Genomic DNA, 14831 nt, shown 5'->3' with positions numbered 1-14831 from the left:
GAGGGTATAGACCACTTTCATAAATGGCGACCAACTTTACATTCTTTTGTATTTATGTTAATTAGACCTACTGGCCTCGTTTTAAAACAAATATTCTGTTGAAATTTGCTCGTCGTAGCGAGGTTAGTAGGGCTTACTACCACTAAAACAAAAGAATAATTTATTTGGCCGCCATTATGAAAGAGGTCTATACTAAAGGCCATCGAAATCGTTCAGAAAGAGATAAAGGGTTTGTAGAAAATTGTGTAATTAAATATGGTGTGATGCTGCTCTGGTTAGAAAAATAATTAATGTAACTTGATTAAGTTACGACCCAAAGTGTTTCTGCACTCGTGCCAGTGTCTTCTTCAGTGAGCTTCCAAACAAAGCGTCATTGATGGTGCCTCCAGTTGGTGGTTACAATTTATTATTTATCACGGGCAAATGTTGGTGGATTTGGCAACCATGTTCCGACAACGCGGAATTCTCCATTTTGTCAAATGCTTTTTGATGCTCCTTTAAACGTGTACCAATACCAAACTGGCGTTTAGTTCGTCCGATGTATACCTTTTCATAATCATAGCACGTTGGAATAAGTAGAGTCAATTCTTTGTGCCCCTAATTCACACAGGATCGTGGGGTTTGGAGAAAGTATGGCTTGACATCGCCGGGTTCTTATGTTAGCCCAGAAAGAAATAGAAAATGCACTTGGCAAGGGAAACCCTGCAAAGTACGGGGAAAGTTTTTTTTTTTTTTTTTTGCGGGGGGGGGGGGTGGCAGGGAGGAGGGGGTGGAGAGGAAGAGTAAATAAATAGGAAATAAATGTAAATAGGAAGATGGTGAGATAATAAAGAAATGCTCTGTCTACAACTGCTGTTGACTTCATTGGTCAAAACCCTTGCCGGAATTCAGTCACAAGCCTCCTCTATTGGCTGTGAAGTTACTATCGACCGGACCGTTGATTTCAGTCTGTGGTTAAAAAATTCTGATCTTGTGATAACATTTTTTGCGGCTCTGCTGTTTCGAAAATACTGATCTCGTGGCGCTATTCGTTCTTCCCACGACCGAGAAAAGAAAAAAAAACCTGGTTCAATTCCCACCATGGTCAGAGTTTTTCTCTGTCCGTGTGTGGGCCCATTTCCATTAGTTGGGCTAACTGGGCTAACATGGTTCATATTGGGTAGAAAACTAGCATTCCATATTACACTCTAATCAGTTAGGTCTGTTAAAAAAAAGCCCTCGTCCACGGACGTCTGAGATTGATAGTAATCTTCCATAAAACGTACTTGTGATCGAAACGTAGGTTGTGTGTGGCAAATAGACTTTGAGGGATAGGCAACTTTCAAGATAGCGTCATTTGACTACAACTACAAGAATTCTGTGTTTTTCTTTTTTTATTTAAAGTTTCCAGCGGGGTAAAAATAGCAATAGCTCTTATTAGCTTGAGACAAGCAAAACCTCGAGGATTCTGTTACTTGTAGTCTAATGGTGTTACCATGCAAATGTCCTATTCTGCCGGTAGAATACGGTAAGCCATTTTCGAGCAAAATAATGGAAAACCCGAAGCCCCAATGATGTGCATAATATAATGAATGCAAAAAACAATTTGAAAATACCTTTGACTTTGTTCTCAGGACCTCTTCCTTCGCTTCGTGGTGGGGCGGAAAAGGATCGGCCGGTCACATGACCACCAAAACACCCTAAAATTGGAAAGCACTAGATAACATCGACCTAAACCTGGTGAGCCATCGATATGTCAGCGGAGTCTTGAAAGATGATCACTTCGTTTTCGCTCGCTCCTCGCTCTCTCGCTTCTGATCGATCGCGGCGAGGATTATTTCAGTCATAAAACGGTCAATAGACCTTTCCGGTTTATATTACCAACAAGCTGTTCAATACGTAATGGATTTTAGCAATATTTTATTACGGAATATTTTCAGTCTTTCAACTTGCAGCTAACAAATTTCCGGCGCTCTTCCCACTGTCGGAACGGATCCTGTAACGGGTATAAAGAAAATTGAAGGAAAAAAAAGAGAGTTAATTATTAAAAGTTTCACTTTGTGAGTGGTATATATGGCTCAACAGGTTTAGGTCGATGTTATCTAGTGCTTTTCCCTGAAATTGTGGGTGTAATAAATTATCATGAATTTACATTTGGAGGTTAGTATTCAAAATGGCGATGCTAGGTAAGAATGGCCGTATTTATACTAGAGGACGTCTAAACGTCTGGCCGTAAGTGCGACTAATATAAATACGGGAAGCACTTACCCTCGACGGCTAGAGATCAAATTCATGATTTTCTTCGAAAGATACGGGGATTTAATCACCAAAGGGACTGTGTGCCCTCCATTGCTACGTGCGTCTCGTCTTTATACTAGACGGCTTAGACTTCTGAGACGACTAAGACGTCGTTTAGACGCACTTATCTTGCGACGTTTATAGACTAGTATAAATACGGCCATTAACTAATTTATTTAAGCATATACCTTGTTCAAATTTCAGTAGTTAAGCATTGATCACGTTACGCGCTATATTCTTCCTATTCATACATATATTGTAACGTCTCCGTAAACCGAATTCGCTTTTGGGTTGAAACTAATGTTCAGTCAGCCTTGCTCTTCCGAGTCTTCTCGGCTTTTGATAAAATTTATGTGGCTAATTAGATCCTTCACCAGCATCCTATGCTTCTGTTTACATGTGATATACAGGCAGAATAAGATGAGACTTCGATTGAACGGCAAGAGTTCACGCACGAAAAACTGGAACGAGCAGCCAGTGGAGGTTCATCAGTCATGGAGTGGAGGTTTGCCAGACTTCGCGCTCGGGCGAGTGTTGAAGCCCTGTGCTCTCGCATCTTTGTCGTGTGTTGCTCGCAAGTACCATTTTTAAAAGGGCATGTTCTCGGGCTTTTAGCTCCAGTGTTGTAGCTATTGTTAACTGATTATCGCTTTGCTGTGTGGTAATCTGAGACAAGAGCACCATGAAAACTTCCTGTTCGTGAAGTCTGTTAGACAAAACTGAAGAAGTCGATCTTCGCTAATTATAAATTATTACTCTAAAACACTAAAACATCCTCGAGGCTTACTGCCCACGTGTTTCAACTATAACTAAGCACTGTCCAGCATTACCCTCAGCAAATTCATTTGTGGGCAATGTTAAGTCCTGTGGGAATTGTGTCATTTGTTCCTCTGAAGGTATTCACCCACATGACCGCGACCATGTTTTCAAAAGAGGATCACTTTGGGATACGTTTAGGGACAACAACATGAGAATTTTAAAATTTTTGCGCAAGATAGCACACCTTTTAAACTCACATAAGATGAGAGCAAGGTTCGTTGGTCAACAACTTGGTCTTTAAGGGCTTTAAAACGTCAATAGTTTTTTTGAAGTCGCACAATCATTTTAATTCATATTGTGCTGAATTTACAAATGAGCTAGTTTTCCGTTTTTTCAATCATACTGGTTGAAACCAATTCACATCAGACGTTCGAGCTGCAAATGACGTCCTAGTTGTTTTAGCATGCTAAACATCATATTATTTTCATTCTCATTTTAACAGGGGCCTAGGGGCTACCGTTGTTACCCGAATTCAACTGATTTTACCCAAAAAAATACCCTACTATGCCATTGATTTGGCTCAAAATATTTTCTCTTAAAACAAACAAAAAGTTTCTACTTTTTGTGTTACTGAAGCCCGGATGAAAACACCGGAAAAGACTGCTCGTAGTCTAACTTGCGTGGACGAGGCTTATCGTCTTGAGCTAGAGGGACGTTTCATACCCGAGGCTTCACAACGAAAGGGGACCTTTGTCGCTTCTCTTTTTTTTAAAGTTGTCTGTTTACCTCCCTTTCACTTCGTGTTTCCGATTGGAAAGATCAGAGAGGAATTTCGGTTTCATGGACACCTGGAATAATAAATTAAAGGTGGTTGGAGTGGCATAAATTTTTACCCTATAAGGTGTACAGTTTTAAAGAGTGTATGTTACTTTGAATTTTAACAGTTGGCTTGCTTCATGTGCAAAGTTGCATGTGTTCCACGCTGATTTTACAATATACTTAAGCATAGACTAAAGCTAATTGGCTATTGAATTTGTTTTAACCTAGTTACACAAAGCTATGTGAGTGAGACTGATAACTCAAAAATCACTGAAATCGTTTAACGGAAACTCGAATTCCTTCGATCCCCAAAAGATGAGAAAAAGCATGAGATCAATCAACAGACTTCGCTTGATTTTCAACGACCTTCTGTGAAAGTTAAAAAGTAAACAATACGTCTTTTCAATTTGTATTCAGTCATTTGAGCAACCTGATATTTGCTTCAAAGAAATGTTGAACATGCACGGGTGCAAGGGGCCACCGGAAAAGGTTTAGGGAAACCGAAAAAGTTACCGTTTTAGCGCAGCACATGGAGTCACTGAAGCGTAATGAAACTGAAATGTTTGGAAAGAGTGTACGTTAGAAAATAATACAAACCGCTAAAGCCACGTTAATGTTTTGGTCAATTGAATGCCACGAAAGTAACTTAGTTCAAATCAGCATGGTGAAAACAAGATATTACAGCAACTTCACGGTTGATTTCAATTTTCCTATTTTTATATCTTGACTGGTTTAATTTACCGCGGAAGAATGATTTAAATATATCAACTTGACCCAGAACTTTCAACAATAGCTATTTAAATCGTCACTTCCTGAACTGAAGTAATCGTGTGCCACATGACCGTTTGGGAGAAACCCAAAAGTTGAGTTTGTTTGCAACAGATTTTCGAGGAATATAAGTTGGATGTCTAGTTTTTTAATTTAGAAACGTTATTTTATCACTCGACAAACATCACAAAAATGCACAAAAGTTCATTTGGTGAGAGTTTATTCCAAGAAACGAATATACTTAATCCATCTTTAAATATTTTCATTTCAATTAAATGAAAATTTAGCTAGTCAACTGATTTTTTTTCTCGAGCACTGACTCAGTCAAGCATTTCCAGTAAACGTTAAGCGGGTCTAAATCCGAAAACAATCAGGTTTTCCTTTCGGAATAAGTGTACATTTCCTTGTATGTTTGTTTGTACATCATCACCCCTCTTGTGTGCTAATAACCCTCTTTTGTAGACACAGGTAAGTGTGTAGGATCGAAAGTTCGAAACTACCAAGACGCAGTCATTTACCGTTTCATGAGATTTGAGGTGAGGCACGGGAAAGCTGACGTCAATCAATCGCTTTGTCAGTCTTTGATCAGCGCTGATTGGATAACGAGGAGTTAAAAAGCATGCTCGTGAGCATTTCTTGCACGGAATTCAGACTCCGACAGCCGTGGCACACTTTTCAAAGGAAAAGAGGTAAGTTATCTTTATTTGTTGCACTATCACATCATGCCAATGATTTCCGTTCCAAGAACTTTCATCCTTTGTAACCACACCCCGATTATAAGCTTTCTATTTTCTGCGAATGAAGTGTGCAAATATGACCAGTAATATTGCTTGAAATATGCGGTCATGAAACGGCCGCAAGAAGTTAAATTAGTTTCAAACCCGCCCTTCCTCGAGTTTTGTCGAGGGTCTGTGCTTTCCTTTTTCCCTGGAACACACGGTAAAACACCTATTAAATTTCGATTTGTGAATCTTTACGCACTTGCACAGACAAATAGGGATAGACCATGCATCAACGCAAGAAGCTTCGTTTACGCGATTGGCTTGTGGAAAATATTGACGCTGGCTTGCATGGATTAAAATGGGAAGGACATCCTGATAAGCAGACATTTAGAGTTCCGTGGAAACACGGTAGCAGACACGGCTGGTCGGTAAAAGACGATGCAGCGCTGTTCCGAGCATGGGCGACATACACTGGGAAATACAAAGAAGGAAAAGACAAACCTGACCCTCGAAAGTGGAAGACAAACTTCAGATGCGCTTTGAATGCTCTACCTGATATTGAAGAGATACGAGAGAAGAGCTGCCCACGTGGGAAGGATGCTTTTAAGATCTACAGGATGAGGACCGTTCGGAGAGGAGGTAAGTAATTTAACCGTGCTGGATCTCGGTCCCAGAGAGGCAGACGTTAGGGATCCATACCACCATATTACGGCAAAGGAAGTGGCCTCTAGGTTCGATCTATCTGCGCCGGTTTACTGAAAAACTAATCATGACAGTCCCACAGAAAGTGTTGCCGGGCTGACCTCGTTGGTGACTGTTTATATCAGAATATTTTCTCAGACCACTCATTTTGACAAAATGAGCTCACTTGTACATAGGTCAGGGCATGTGAGCCTACCAAGAACTGAGACGCGTTAGAATCCGATCATTGAGAGATAGGACTAAATTGAATCAAAGATTTGCAACATCATTCTGGATGATTGTGCAACGCTTTATACACCAGAATGTAATAACTCGGAGAAATTTGTTGACTTTAATTCACGCTTTATAACCTGTTGTCACTTGTCCAAAATCACTGGTTACAAAGTTCTCAACAGGCTGTTACAACAGTTGAAAGCCGAATCCAAACAATGCATCCCTTCTCAGTAACCGGCAAGAATATTCAGATTGTTTTTCGCGTGTTGTTTGTCTCGGCAGTGGCTCCGTTTTAGCCATTCTTCCTAGAAAAAAGAACACATCCAGATAGTGTTCTTCTTTGAACATGTTGTCAACGCGTTGACCCCGTATTTCGAAAAAGCGAGCAAGAGATGATGAGAATTCTTTTGCTTGTTTAGTGAATTTCGAAGATAAAAGGTTGCAGCGTTCAATTACATCAAACTGGTTGATTTTCGGTTGAGCACCCCAAAAAAAACCCTTGGTTGTTTTTTTTCGTCATGCCGTCATGGTTTTAATTATTGACAAGCGCTTTGTGCGTGATATTAAAACCGCCTTAATCACATTGTTCCAATCTTTTAGTTTACAAAAAACTGGCGTTCACGACTTATTGAATAATTGACAGGAACTATTGGATTATTCAGTAGGGATTTGTCTGGTATCTCAGGCTACCATACGGAGATTGCAGACAATCAGAAGACAATGTTAAACATTCAGGACCATTCGGGAAACAACTCACGCGGCAGTTTGTGGCCGTGCTTCTGAGAAATACTTTACCACTTTTCAAGGTATCAAGAATCAGTTTCGTTGTTGACAGGTTTTATTGGGCTGATTCTTCCAAATATAAACGCACAAAAGAAAGTAATTAAAGTCAAGGTTTTACTATGGGAAAACTCAGATTCTCAGTATTTGTTTCGCTTTCGTCACCTCATCTTGAACGCAGATTCCTTGTCAACTACCGCAATGAACTAAACATCCTTTCAAACTACACGAACATGAAAGAATTTGACTCCTCGTGCCAAACTATTCATATCTTCGTGAAAAAACTGTATTTCTCGCGATATTTTCAACTATCAGAATTGTAGATCTTAAACTGGCATTGTTCAAAATAAACTTTTGAATGAGCTGAGAGTTTCCCAGTCGTCTTTTTGGTCAGTTGTGCATCTGAAAAAGTCGGAATTTGTTTTAATAAATTCGATAGACCATCACAATAAGTATCGTTATAAAATCTGTCTCCAAGCAGAAATCCGGATATATCACTACTTCATGTTACGGATAATTTGAATTTAAATAATTATAAATTCCACTTCCTTGTGATGAATTATCCGGCTGTATTGCATGTTGCTGAATATTTTATGTTATGAAGTCGTTGTCCAGTTGTGATATTATGCTGGCAATATTCTGAGCTCCGAGTGTCTGAATGCTACTGATAAAGCCAATTTAAATTTGTGCTTAAATAATAAATAAAAATCAATCACTAGGCAGTGAAAAGGTCTGAATGCGATTTAGTGTCAATGACATTTGTATACAGCCAATCCTAATTTGGCATCTCCTAGGATGAGTGAAGATAATTGCCCGGTGCTGTAAGGGTTTGAGGGTTTCATCCCAAACACGTGTTTTAAATTTAAAGTTTTAATTGCAGCCTTGGTGTTATTCATTCAATTGAAATCTGGCAGGTGCTCTGTTTTCATCAAATGTAAAATTCAGGCCTCGGTTGTTCAAAATGTGGATAGCGTTATCCACCGGATAAATCGCTATCCAGCGTTTAAACGCTATCTGTCATTTATCCAGTGGATAGCACTATCCACCCTTCGAAGAACTAGGGCTTGTTCTTTAGTTGTTCAAAATTAAAAACAGTCCGGTAAAGGATCGATGCTTCAGTGGGGCTTAAACTACTTTCAGGTCACACTAAGAAAAGAACTTAGATTGGAGGTTTTACTTGTTCTACTTGAAGACTACGACAAGGGCTTCTGTCTGTCTTCTTATGATTGTTTAGAATTAGTCCGTTTAAAAACATTCAACGGTCTTGTGTGTATTAAGCAATTTCATTGAATGTGCGAAACACAAACACCACAAAAACCGCTAGGCATTTGTTACTTTTTATTTCAATGTTATAACCACTCTTTTGTTAACATGGAGAGTTATTAATTGGAATTTTATCATGTTCCCTGCAACCTGCAGTCTTTCAAACTCTTGGTTGTATTTATTCATCCTCCATTTATCACTCATAAAAATAAACCAAACTAAAGCGATGTTTGGGGTTCGGGAACGAATAGCACGTTTTCAACCAACCTTTAGAGACACCAGTAACAACAGACAAATACACGACTTCTGGTGGACAAACAAAAGAAGCTAATGAGAGATCTTTTGTTTTCGTTCACCAACATGGCCACAATGACGTCCCGTGATAACCTCCTATACAACTGTACTAAACAAAATTGACGCTCCCTCTTTGTCGGCAGAGCTCATGTAAAACTGTGTCACATCGCATGACCTCCTAACAAAATATCTCAACTAATTAACCACATCTGTTTCTATTACGGAAAACTATTGGGGAGCTCATGTCGTTGATGGTATGTTCCTGTTTCCGGGTATTTAAAATGGACAAACCAATGGGGTCGTAAATTTTGTCATTTTAATTAGGTCTTTTTTTTTATTTCAGATCATTCGTTGTCTTTGCCAAGTAGAGCAAAAGATCTCAAAAGATCTCTGCAGGTTAGGAGATTTAAGAGTGCCTCCTTTCCTGGCTTTCCTCCCCATGTAAGTTTACCCCCTTAGCACATACTTGAATTGACGACAAATTTAAAAGACGGACAATAATTTAATCTTCAGGGTAAAATTTGACATTTTTACTTCATAATCAGATCTGAAGTCACCTTATTTAGCGTAAATTAAAGTTGCCTCTGAAAACGAAACATACTCAGCTTTGGCGTTGTGTTGATTCACTGGCTTTTCTGAAATATAGTTACAAAAATATTACACATACAGAAAAAAGTACCTAATGTCTCCATCTTCAGCAAGTCAGTTTTTTTCACGCTTCGTCGTCTTAATAAACGGCTTCGAATTCTGGAGACCTTTATCAAACTTGGATTGAAGTATTTTACGCAGTTTGATCGTCCTAAACTGGTCCTAGATTGTCACTCTTTTGAAATTGTAGGTTTATTAGAAATGGCTATCTGGTTGATTTAGGAATTTCCAATTGGAAATAAATTGTGTAAAGCATAGAACAGTAAAGAAATAAACATTAATTTAAAACATAAATCAGCTTGAAATAACACAACGGAGACAAAGGACAACAGGATCGTATTATAGAAGAACGAAGGGCTTGGTTTCTATAAAAACTGGTGCTTCCTCGATAGTTTGTTTTGACTGAAATGTCAACTCACAAATCTTTCTTACGACGTTCATAACCCTTTGATTCCCACAATTGATCAGTATGTAAATTCTCCTCACAGTTTTAATTCACTCTCAGGCAGACAAGTATTAAGAATGAAGATTATTATCAGCCAAGGGGTATTATCTTGATGTAATGCTAAATTCGCATGACTAGTCAAAAAGGAAATCTTTGGTACTAGTTAGGAGAATGAACTTTTAGATCATGGAAGTGAGAGGGTTAACTCTTTTGATACAACCACTTTTTCGTATTAGCATCGTACGGTAAGTCGATGTGGATCATGCGTTACGGACCAAACTCTATAGTTCAATGAACAAATCTCTTTCGGTTTTTGTAATTTTTCTTTACTGAGCTTTCCTAAGATCATACTCATACTACCGGCCGCCAAGAGAACGGCCACTTATTTTCGCATGATGCCACGTCGTTCTTCAAACGATTCCATTACAAGAACACAATAGTGACAGCGGGTATTCTGTAGTCCTCTACCTGAAACTGAAAGGAATTTCACTTTCGTAGGTGTTTCTATTCTAACTTGAGTTTCCCCCTTAGTCAACACATGGATACAGCTTTACCTTCGATGTTCACTCTTTATAATTATTATTTTCTGACAACATTTCCGGCTGCACATTCCCGACCGAAAAAATGACAGTACAAATCATTTGTGGCAAATAGATGCTCTGTATTCGGGCCCTAAAAAGTGGTTGTTTTAAAATTATTTGAAGTAGTGCTTTGCTAAAAAGCTACTGATTCAAGCAATTTGAAATAACTTGGTCAAAGGTAGCCCGCGAGCAGGCTCTTTGTAGCCGCGAGAGGATTGGGGCGGCTACAACATAGCCTGCTCGCAGGCTAGGTCAAAGGAGGCAGACACCTATTTTTGTGTTCTTGGAAAAGCGAATTCTTTATGGATATGTTTTTCACTTTTTCGCTGGGTACTTAAGTCTGAAGAAGCATGTTCTTCTTGATTAAGCAGAATGCACGAATTGCGCTCATAAGAAAAATGCTCTTCTTTACATAAAATGATTGGGATCTAACCCGTTTAATATTGAACAGATCAAAATCCATAAAATTAGAAGGATTGTTTTTTGTGAATGGTTCTCTATTTTCAGGCCCTTTCTTTGTTACCCTTTGAACCACCAGACATGTGGTCTGCAGCAGGTAAGCTTTGATTCTCGATTAAGTCAGAAACTTGTCCTGATGTTTTAAGCTCGCCTGCGAACGCAGACGTATTTCCGGCGGTCGTTTACGGGGAAGAGAAACGACCGCCGGAAATACGTTTGCGTTCACAGGCTAGTTTTTAGGTGACTTTCAGTTTAAAGTTTGTGCGTGTGAATGAAATTGTTGGTTATATTTCTTTTCATTGCAACAAATGCAAGATGAGGGCCCCGGAAGTTCATAAACAAGCATCATTTTGGCAATAATTGACACAAATTTGGTGTCTTTATCCGGAGGGCCCAAGAATGGGGTGATATTGGCCGCTTCAAAACCACCAAACCTTTGAATTCAAACTTATGTTTCTTTGTTTACAATTTGAATACAAAATAGAAATAGCTGAAACGAAAGTCTGAGGGCAGCATCATACAATTCAAAATAGTGACCTTACATAAAAATATGGAGAAAAAAAGCGTTGTTTCATGTTTTTGTCTGTTTTGTATGAAGACAGAAGAAGTAGCATGAGTGACGAAGACGCGAAAATAGTTACGGTAAGTTCTTACCCTAAAGTTTTGCTAAGTTTAGTACCATGGATGTCTTAGTGATATCCCTGTTTTCTCGCGGCTTTTCTGTAACAGCGCTGACTTTCCGCTTTAGCTAATATTTGCCTGATAATGAGTCATTCAGATAAATGACATTTGTTAAGAAGGTCGCTCGTGCATTGAAAAGATGCTCAAATCCAAAATTCGCGTTTTGAAACCGGAAAATTGGCCGTTAGATTTGAAAATCCTTGTCGCTCATTTGCCTTTTTTTGCATATTAAAAAAACCTAAACTCACATAGTATCAATAATACTCTTTGTTGTTTTATATTATATTATTTGTTTTGAAATGAATGACTGAGATGCCGGAAATTTGCTAACAATTTCCATCTCACGATCACTCATTATTTCAACTTGCGACCAGTGCATCATTTCGACAATTTCAGTCTTTGCAGTATAGCAATTTTCACCTAAGACTTGTGGTTTAATTAATGGCCAAGCTCCAACAAGTTCAAGTCTCTGTAGCTCTGAATTAGTGGCCGGCTGGTCGTGGGTTCGAGCCCTGCCAAGGAGCGCTCGGCCAGATCCGTTTTTTCCGAGTATCATCATGACGTGTTTTGTTTCTTTACTGACAGATGGTGGATAACATGATGAATGAGACAGTCTCGCCATATTACCTTAACACACCTAATGGCAGTGAAGACTCAAACCTTTCAAGTTTCTGCTATGGTTTCCTACCAGATCCAGGTTTGCCCAGTTTGAGCTGACTGATTACTTCCTTATTATCAAATTTCCATGGTACGGGAAACGAAAAAGAAACAAGCACAGTTCATGTGAAGCTTGCGACCAGCTGGTGATCCAGGTTTCTTGAAGGTTCAGTGTCCAAGGCTCCCACCTTATTCTACCCTTGCTGAGTATATATAGGGTTTTTTCTTGTCAACCCTACTTTGAAAGACCAGTTTCACTCTTTCCTTGACCGTAAATGCAATACCTGCCTATCTGATTTGTTAAGTTAATTCACCCGCACAATATCCATATAGCAGAGAAAACTTTCTTGGAGTTGAAAGTTCAAACCGTAACTTTTTGAGCTAAAACATAACGTAAGAGGTATTATCCATGTGTACTTCGATTTACAGGGAACCCAAAATTAATTTAATTAAGGAAACACTGATTTTCGTGAAGGTTGTTTTTTCTCGGAATTTCACAGACCCCTTGTCATATCAGTTGGCGATTCATAACTTTTGTTCCCCCTCTCATGCTGCTTCATGCTTTTCTTTTGTAGGAATGAACCAATTTCCATTCCCAAGACCACACCCGTCTGTGGAGGGATTTGACTGATAAGCGACTGGTCTTCCTACAAAAAACACGCAAATAATATTTTATATACTTCAAGTTGTAAGAATAAAGCAATATATTCACGACTCACCCTCCAAAAAAGTGGAGAAACAAAATCGTACGCAAATAGGGGGTCCAAAGAAACATAACTTGCAGCAAAACCATTGTTACGGCACCAGAAACACTTACTAGACACTGGAAATGGCCCAAACGTTGTCAGGAAACGTGCAGCAGATAGGTTAATTCATAAGGGCGCTTTCCTTTTGTCAGAACTGGCTGGCCAGACCAGTCAGTTTTTGCAATGAAAATGCAACAATTTGAAGGAACATTTGCATGATAATCCCTCGCATTCTTCTGGAGGAGTGTATGCATCATCCTCGAAGTGTGTTAATTTGAAGGCGCTGAAGAGTTAGTCCTTCCAAATACCCGGTCTGGCCGGTCGGCAGTTCTGTCACATGGAAAGCGTCCATAGTTAATCGAGAGCTTTGGCTGGCTAGGGTTCACTAAACCCTTGTAAATAGGTCAGCAGTCGAAAATCACTTTAAGTCTTATGTTTTTAACGTAAATGTGAAGTAACAAAAAAAATACTAAGTATTTTAAAGTAAGCTTAAAAAGTTTTACTTTCTAGGATTAATGAAACAGTTGTGATGGCCTCTGTGGGTGCCACATGGAATCAAATTGGCTTATAAGAATTGAGTTGAGTGTTTACATGACAGCGCATGATTTTTAGTATAATGGATCTTGTTCAATTTGTATCCGCACTGATGCATAATAAAGTTAGGTTTGTCACATCTCTTTCTTTGCATTTGATGTATTTATTATATATATTTTGGATTTGTTCTTTCTCTCCTTCACACACAAATAATCTTCTCAACTGATGAAGATATCGTTGACGTCACTTATTACAGGGTATGGCAATCCAGTCGGAAAACGAGTTCGTCGTTTTTTTTTTCCGTGTCGAGAAAAGTCTTTCCCGTCACTCCCCTGCTAAGTGGTGTCTTTGTGCATAGAGTGTTCTGCAAGTATTTTGGTAGGTTTCAGAGGGTAGCAGAAATGCGTAGATTTCTCTGGTACACGTAGACACAGTAGAATATTTAATTAGCCTGCAATGGCGTCGAAGTCATTGAAACACAAATGGCGTTTTGGTGGATCTTTAAACAAAACATAACTTTAAGGAGCTCAAGAATGGAACGTCAATTGGATAAACAAGACAGGCGGTGAAAAATAAATATCTGGAATCTTAAAAGCAACGAGTAATGGACGTTGTCGACAAGAATCTTTCGCCCGTCAAGCCGTAATCAAACTGAGCTGTATTTCTAACATTTTACCAAGTTTGGTGTTATGTACAACACTGAAACAAAATGGAAAATTATCTGGTAACTTATGGTTCAATAAAGACAGAGAAGAAATCCAACACCTTAAGTGGATCTTTGATTTGTTGTCTGGCTATTTGAATTTATTTGTGCTTAACTCTGCACAGTCTTCAGGTAAAAAATAACTGGAAATGTGACAGTCAAGAAGTAGTTGAAAGAAAATCTTGTTGTCTATTTTGTGCTTCATTGTTCAAGGAAAAGGTTGTTTAGGAAAGGGTTTGATCCTGGAATTTATTATTCCACTCTTACGCCATTTTACAATATTTGGTCAAGAGAATGCGCAAAATATGAGACGGTAATACACTGTAGTGTCCCGGTTTGACCGGCTTAGAACAGAACAAATACGGACGGAACGGGAGTTTTTCAATGAAAGAAATACGTAAATGACCTGCAACCCGCGACCTGCGACCTGCGACCTGCAAATTAGACTCGCCGGTAAAGAAGAAACACAGTGAATTTTACTCAAGAACGTGTTTTGTTATCTTTAAAGTGAATTTATTACCAAGATTAAAAAACTAACAGACCTCAAAATGGGACAGGACGTTACAAAATAATTAAACCTGTGAACGTGCGAGCCAAAGGACCTCTGCTGGTACGACATCTGGTTGACCCCTCAAATAGTCTTAATGACCCCCCTCTTGAAAAAAATAATTGAAACGCTGCAGTTCAACACCACCCAACTCAGTGCCTTCTGTTTTTGTGTAACACGTACCACAGGGAACCCAGTGTACGCTCATGGAGCGTCTGGTTGTCATGAATGTC

The 14831-nt window shown here is 39.0% G+C and overlaps 2 protein-coding genes across 6 annotated transcripts in view; both read left to right on the top strand.

Annotated features, from left to right (window-relative positions):
• Window positions 1–847, top strand: part of LOC138031198 (uncharacterized) — a 45824-nt gene extending 44977 nt beyond the window's left edge. For 3 of the 4 annotated variants that reach the window (XM_068878865.1, XM_068878863.1, XM_068878862.1), the window contains one exon: window positions 1–844. This exon is cut by the window's left edge and continues 111 nt beyond it. In XM_068878865.1, coding sequence (XP_068734966.1) covers window positions 1–2 — 2 coding nt within the window. In that variant the 3' untranslated portion in view covers window positions 3–844. The other variant, XM_068878864.1, reaches the window with a different exon arrangement.
• Window positions 848–5171: 4324 nt separating this feature from the next.
• LOC138031199 (interferon regulatory factor 2-like) lies at window positions 5172–13488 on the top strand. Of its 2 annotated transcripts, none has more exons than XM_068878867.1 (7): window positions 5172–5312; window positions 5613–5984; window positions 8941–8993; window positions 10779–10827; window positions 11329–11372; window positions 11997–12108; window positions 12644–13488. In XM_068878867.1, exons 2-7 carry the CDS (start codon window positions 5630–5632, stop codon window positions 12697–12699), a joined length of 669 nt encoding a protein of 222 aa, XP_068734968.1. In that variant the 5' UTR covers window positions 5172–5312; window positions 5613–5629; the 3' UTR covers window positions 12700–13488. The 2 variants fall into 2 exon arrangements, with proteins under 2 accessions (XP_068734968.1, XP_068734967.1); XM_068878866.1 differs by having other exon boundaries at window positions 8941–9038.
• The last annotated feature ends 1343 nt before the right edge of the window (window positions 13489–14831 follow it).

This window comes from Montipora capricornis, chromosome 14 (assembly GCF_036669925.1).
Source record: "Montipora capricornis isolate CH-2021 chromosome 14, ASM3666992v2, whole genome shotgun sequence".
Classification (NCBI taxonomy): domain Eukaryota; kingdom Metazoa; phylum Cnidaria; class Anthozoa; order Scleractinia; family Acroporidae; genus Montipora; species Montipora capricornis.
Note: the sequence above shows the minus strand (reverse complement) of the source record. Positions and strands in the feature narration are given on the sequence as shown.

Excerpts from the sequence above, each read along its gene's own strand:
- LOC138031199 (XM_068878866.1), top strand. The coding sequence starts at position 5,630 with ATGCATCAACGCAAGAAGCTTCGTTTACGCGATTGGCTTGTGGAAAAT. Across the intron at positions 5,985-8,940 it reads GAGGACCGTTCGGAGAGGAG|ATCATTCGTTGTCTTTGCCA; the intron begins GTAAGTAATTTA and ends TTTTTATTTCAG. Across the intron at positions 12,109-12,643 it reads TGGTTTCCTACCAGATCCAG|GAATGAACCAATTTCCATTC; the intron begins GTTTGCCCAGTT and ends TTTCTTTTGTAG.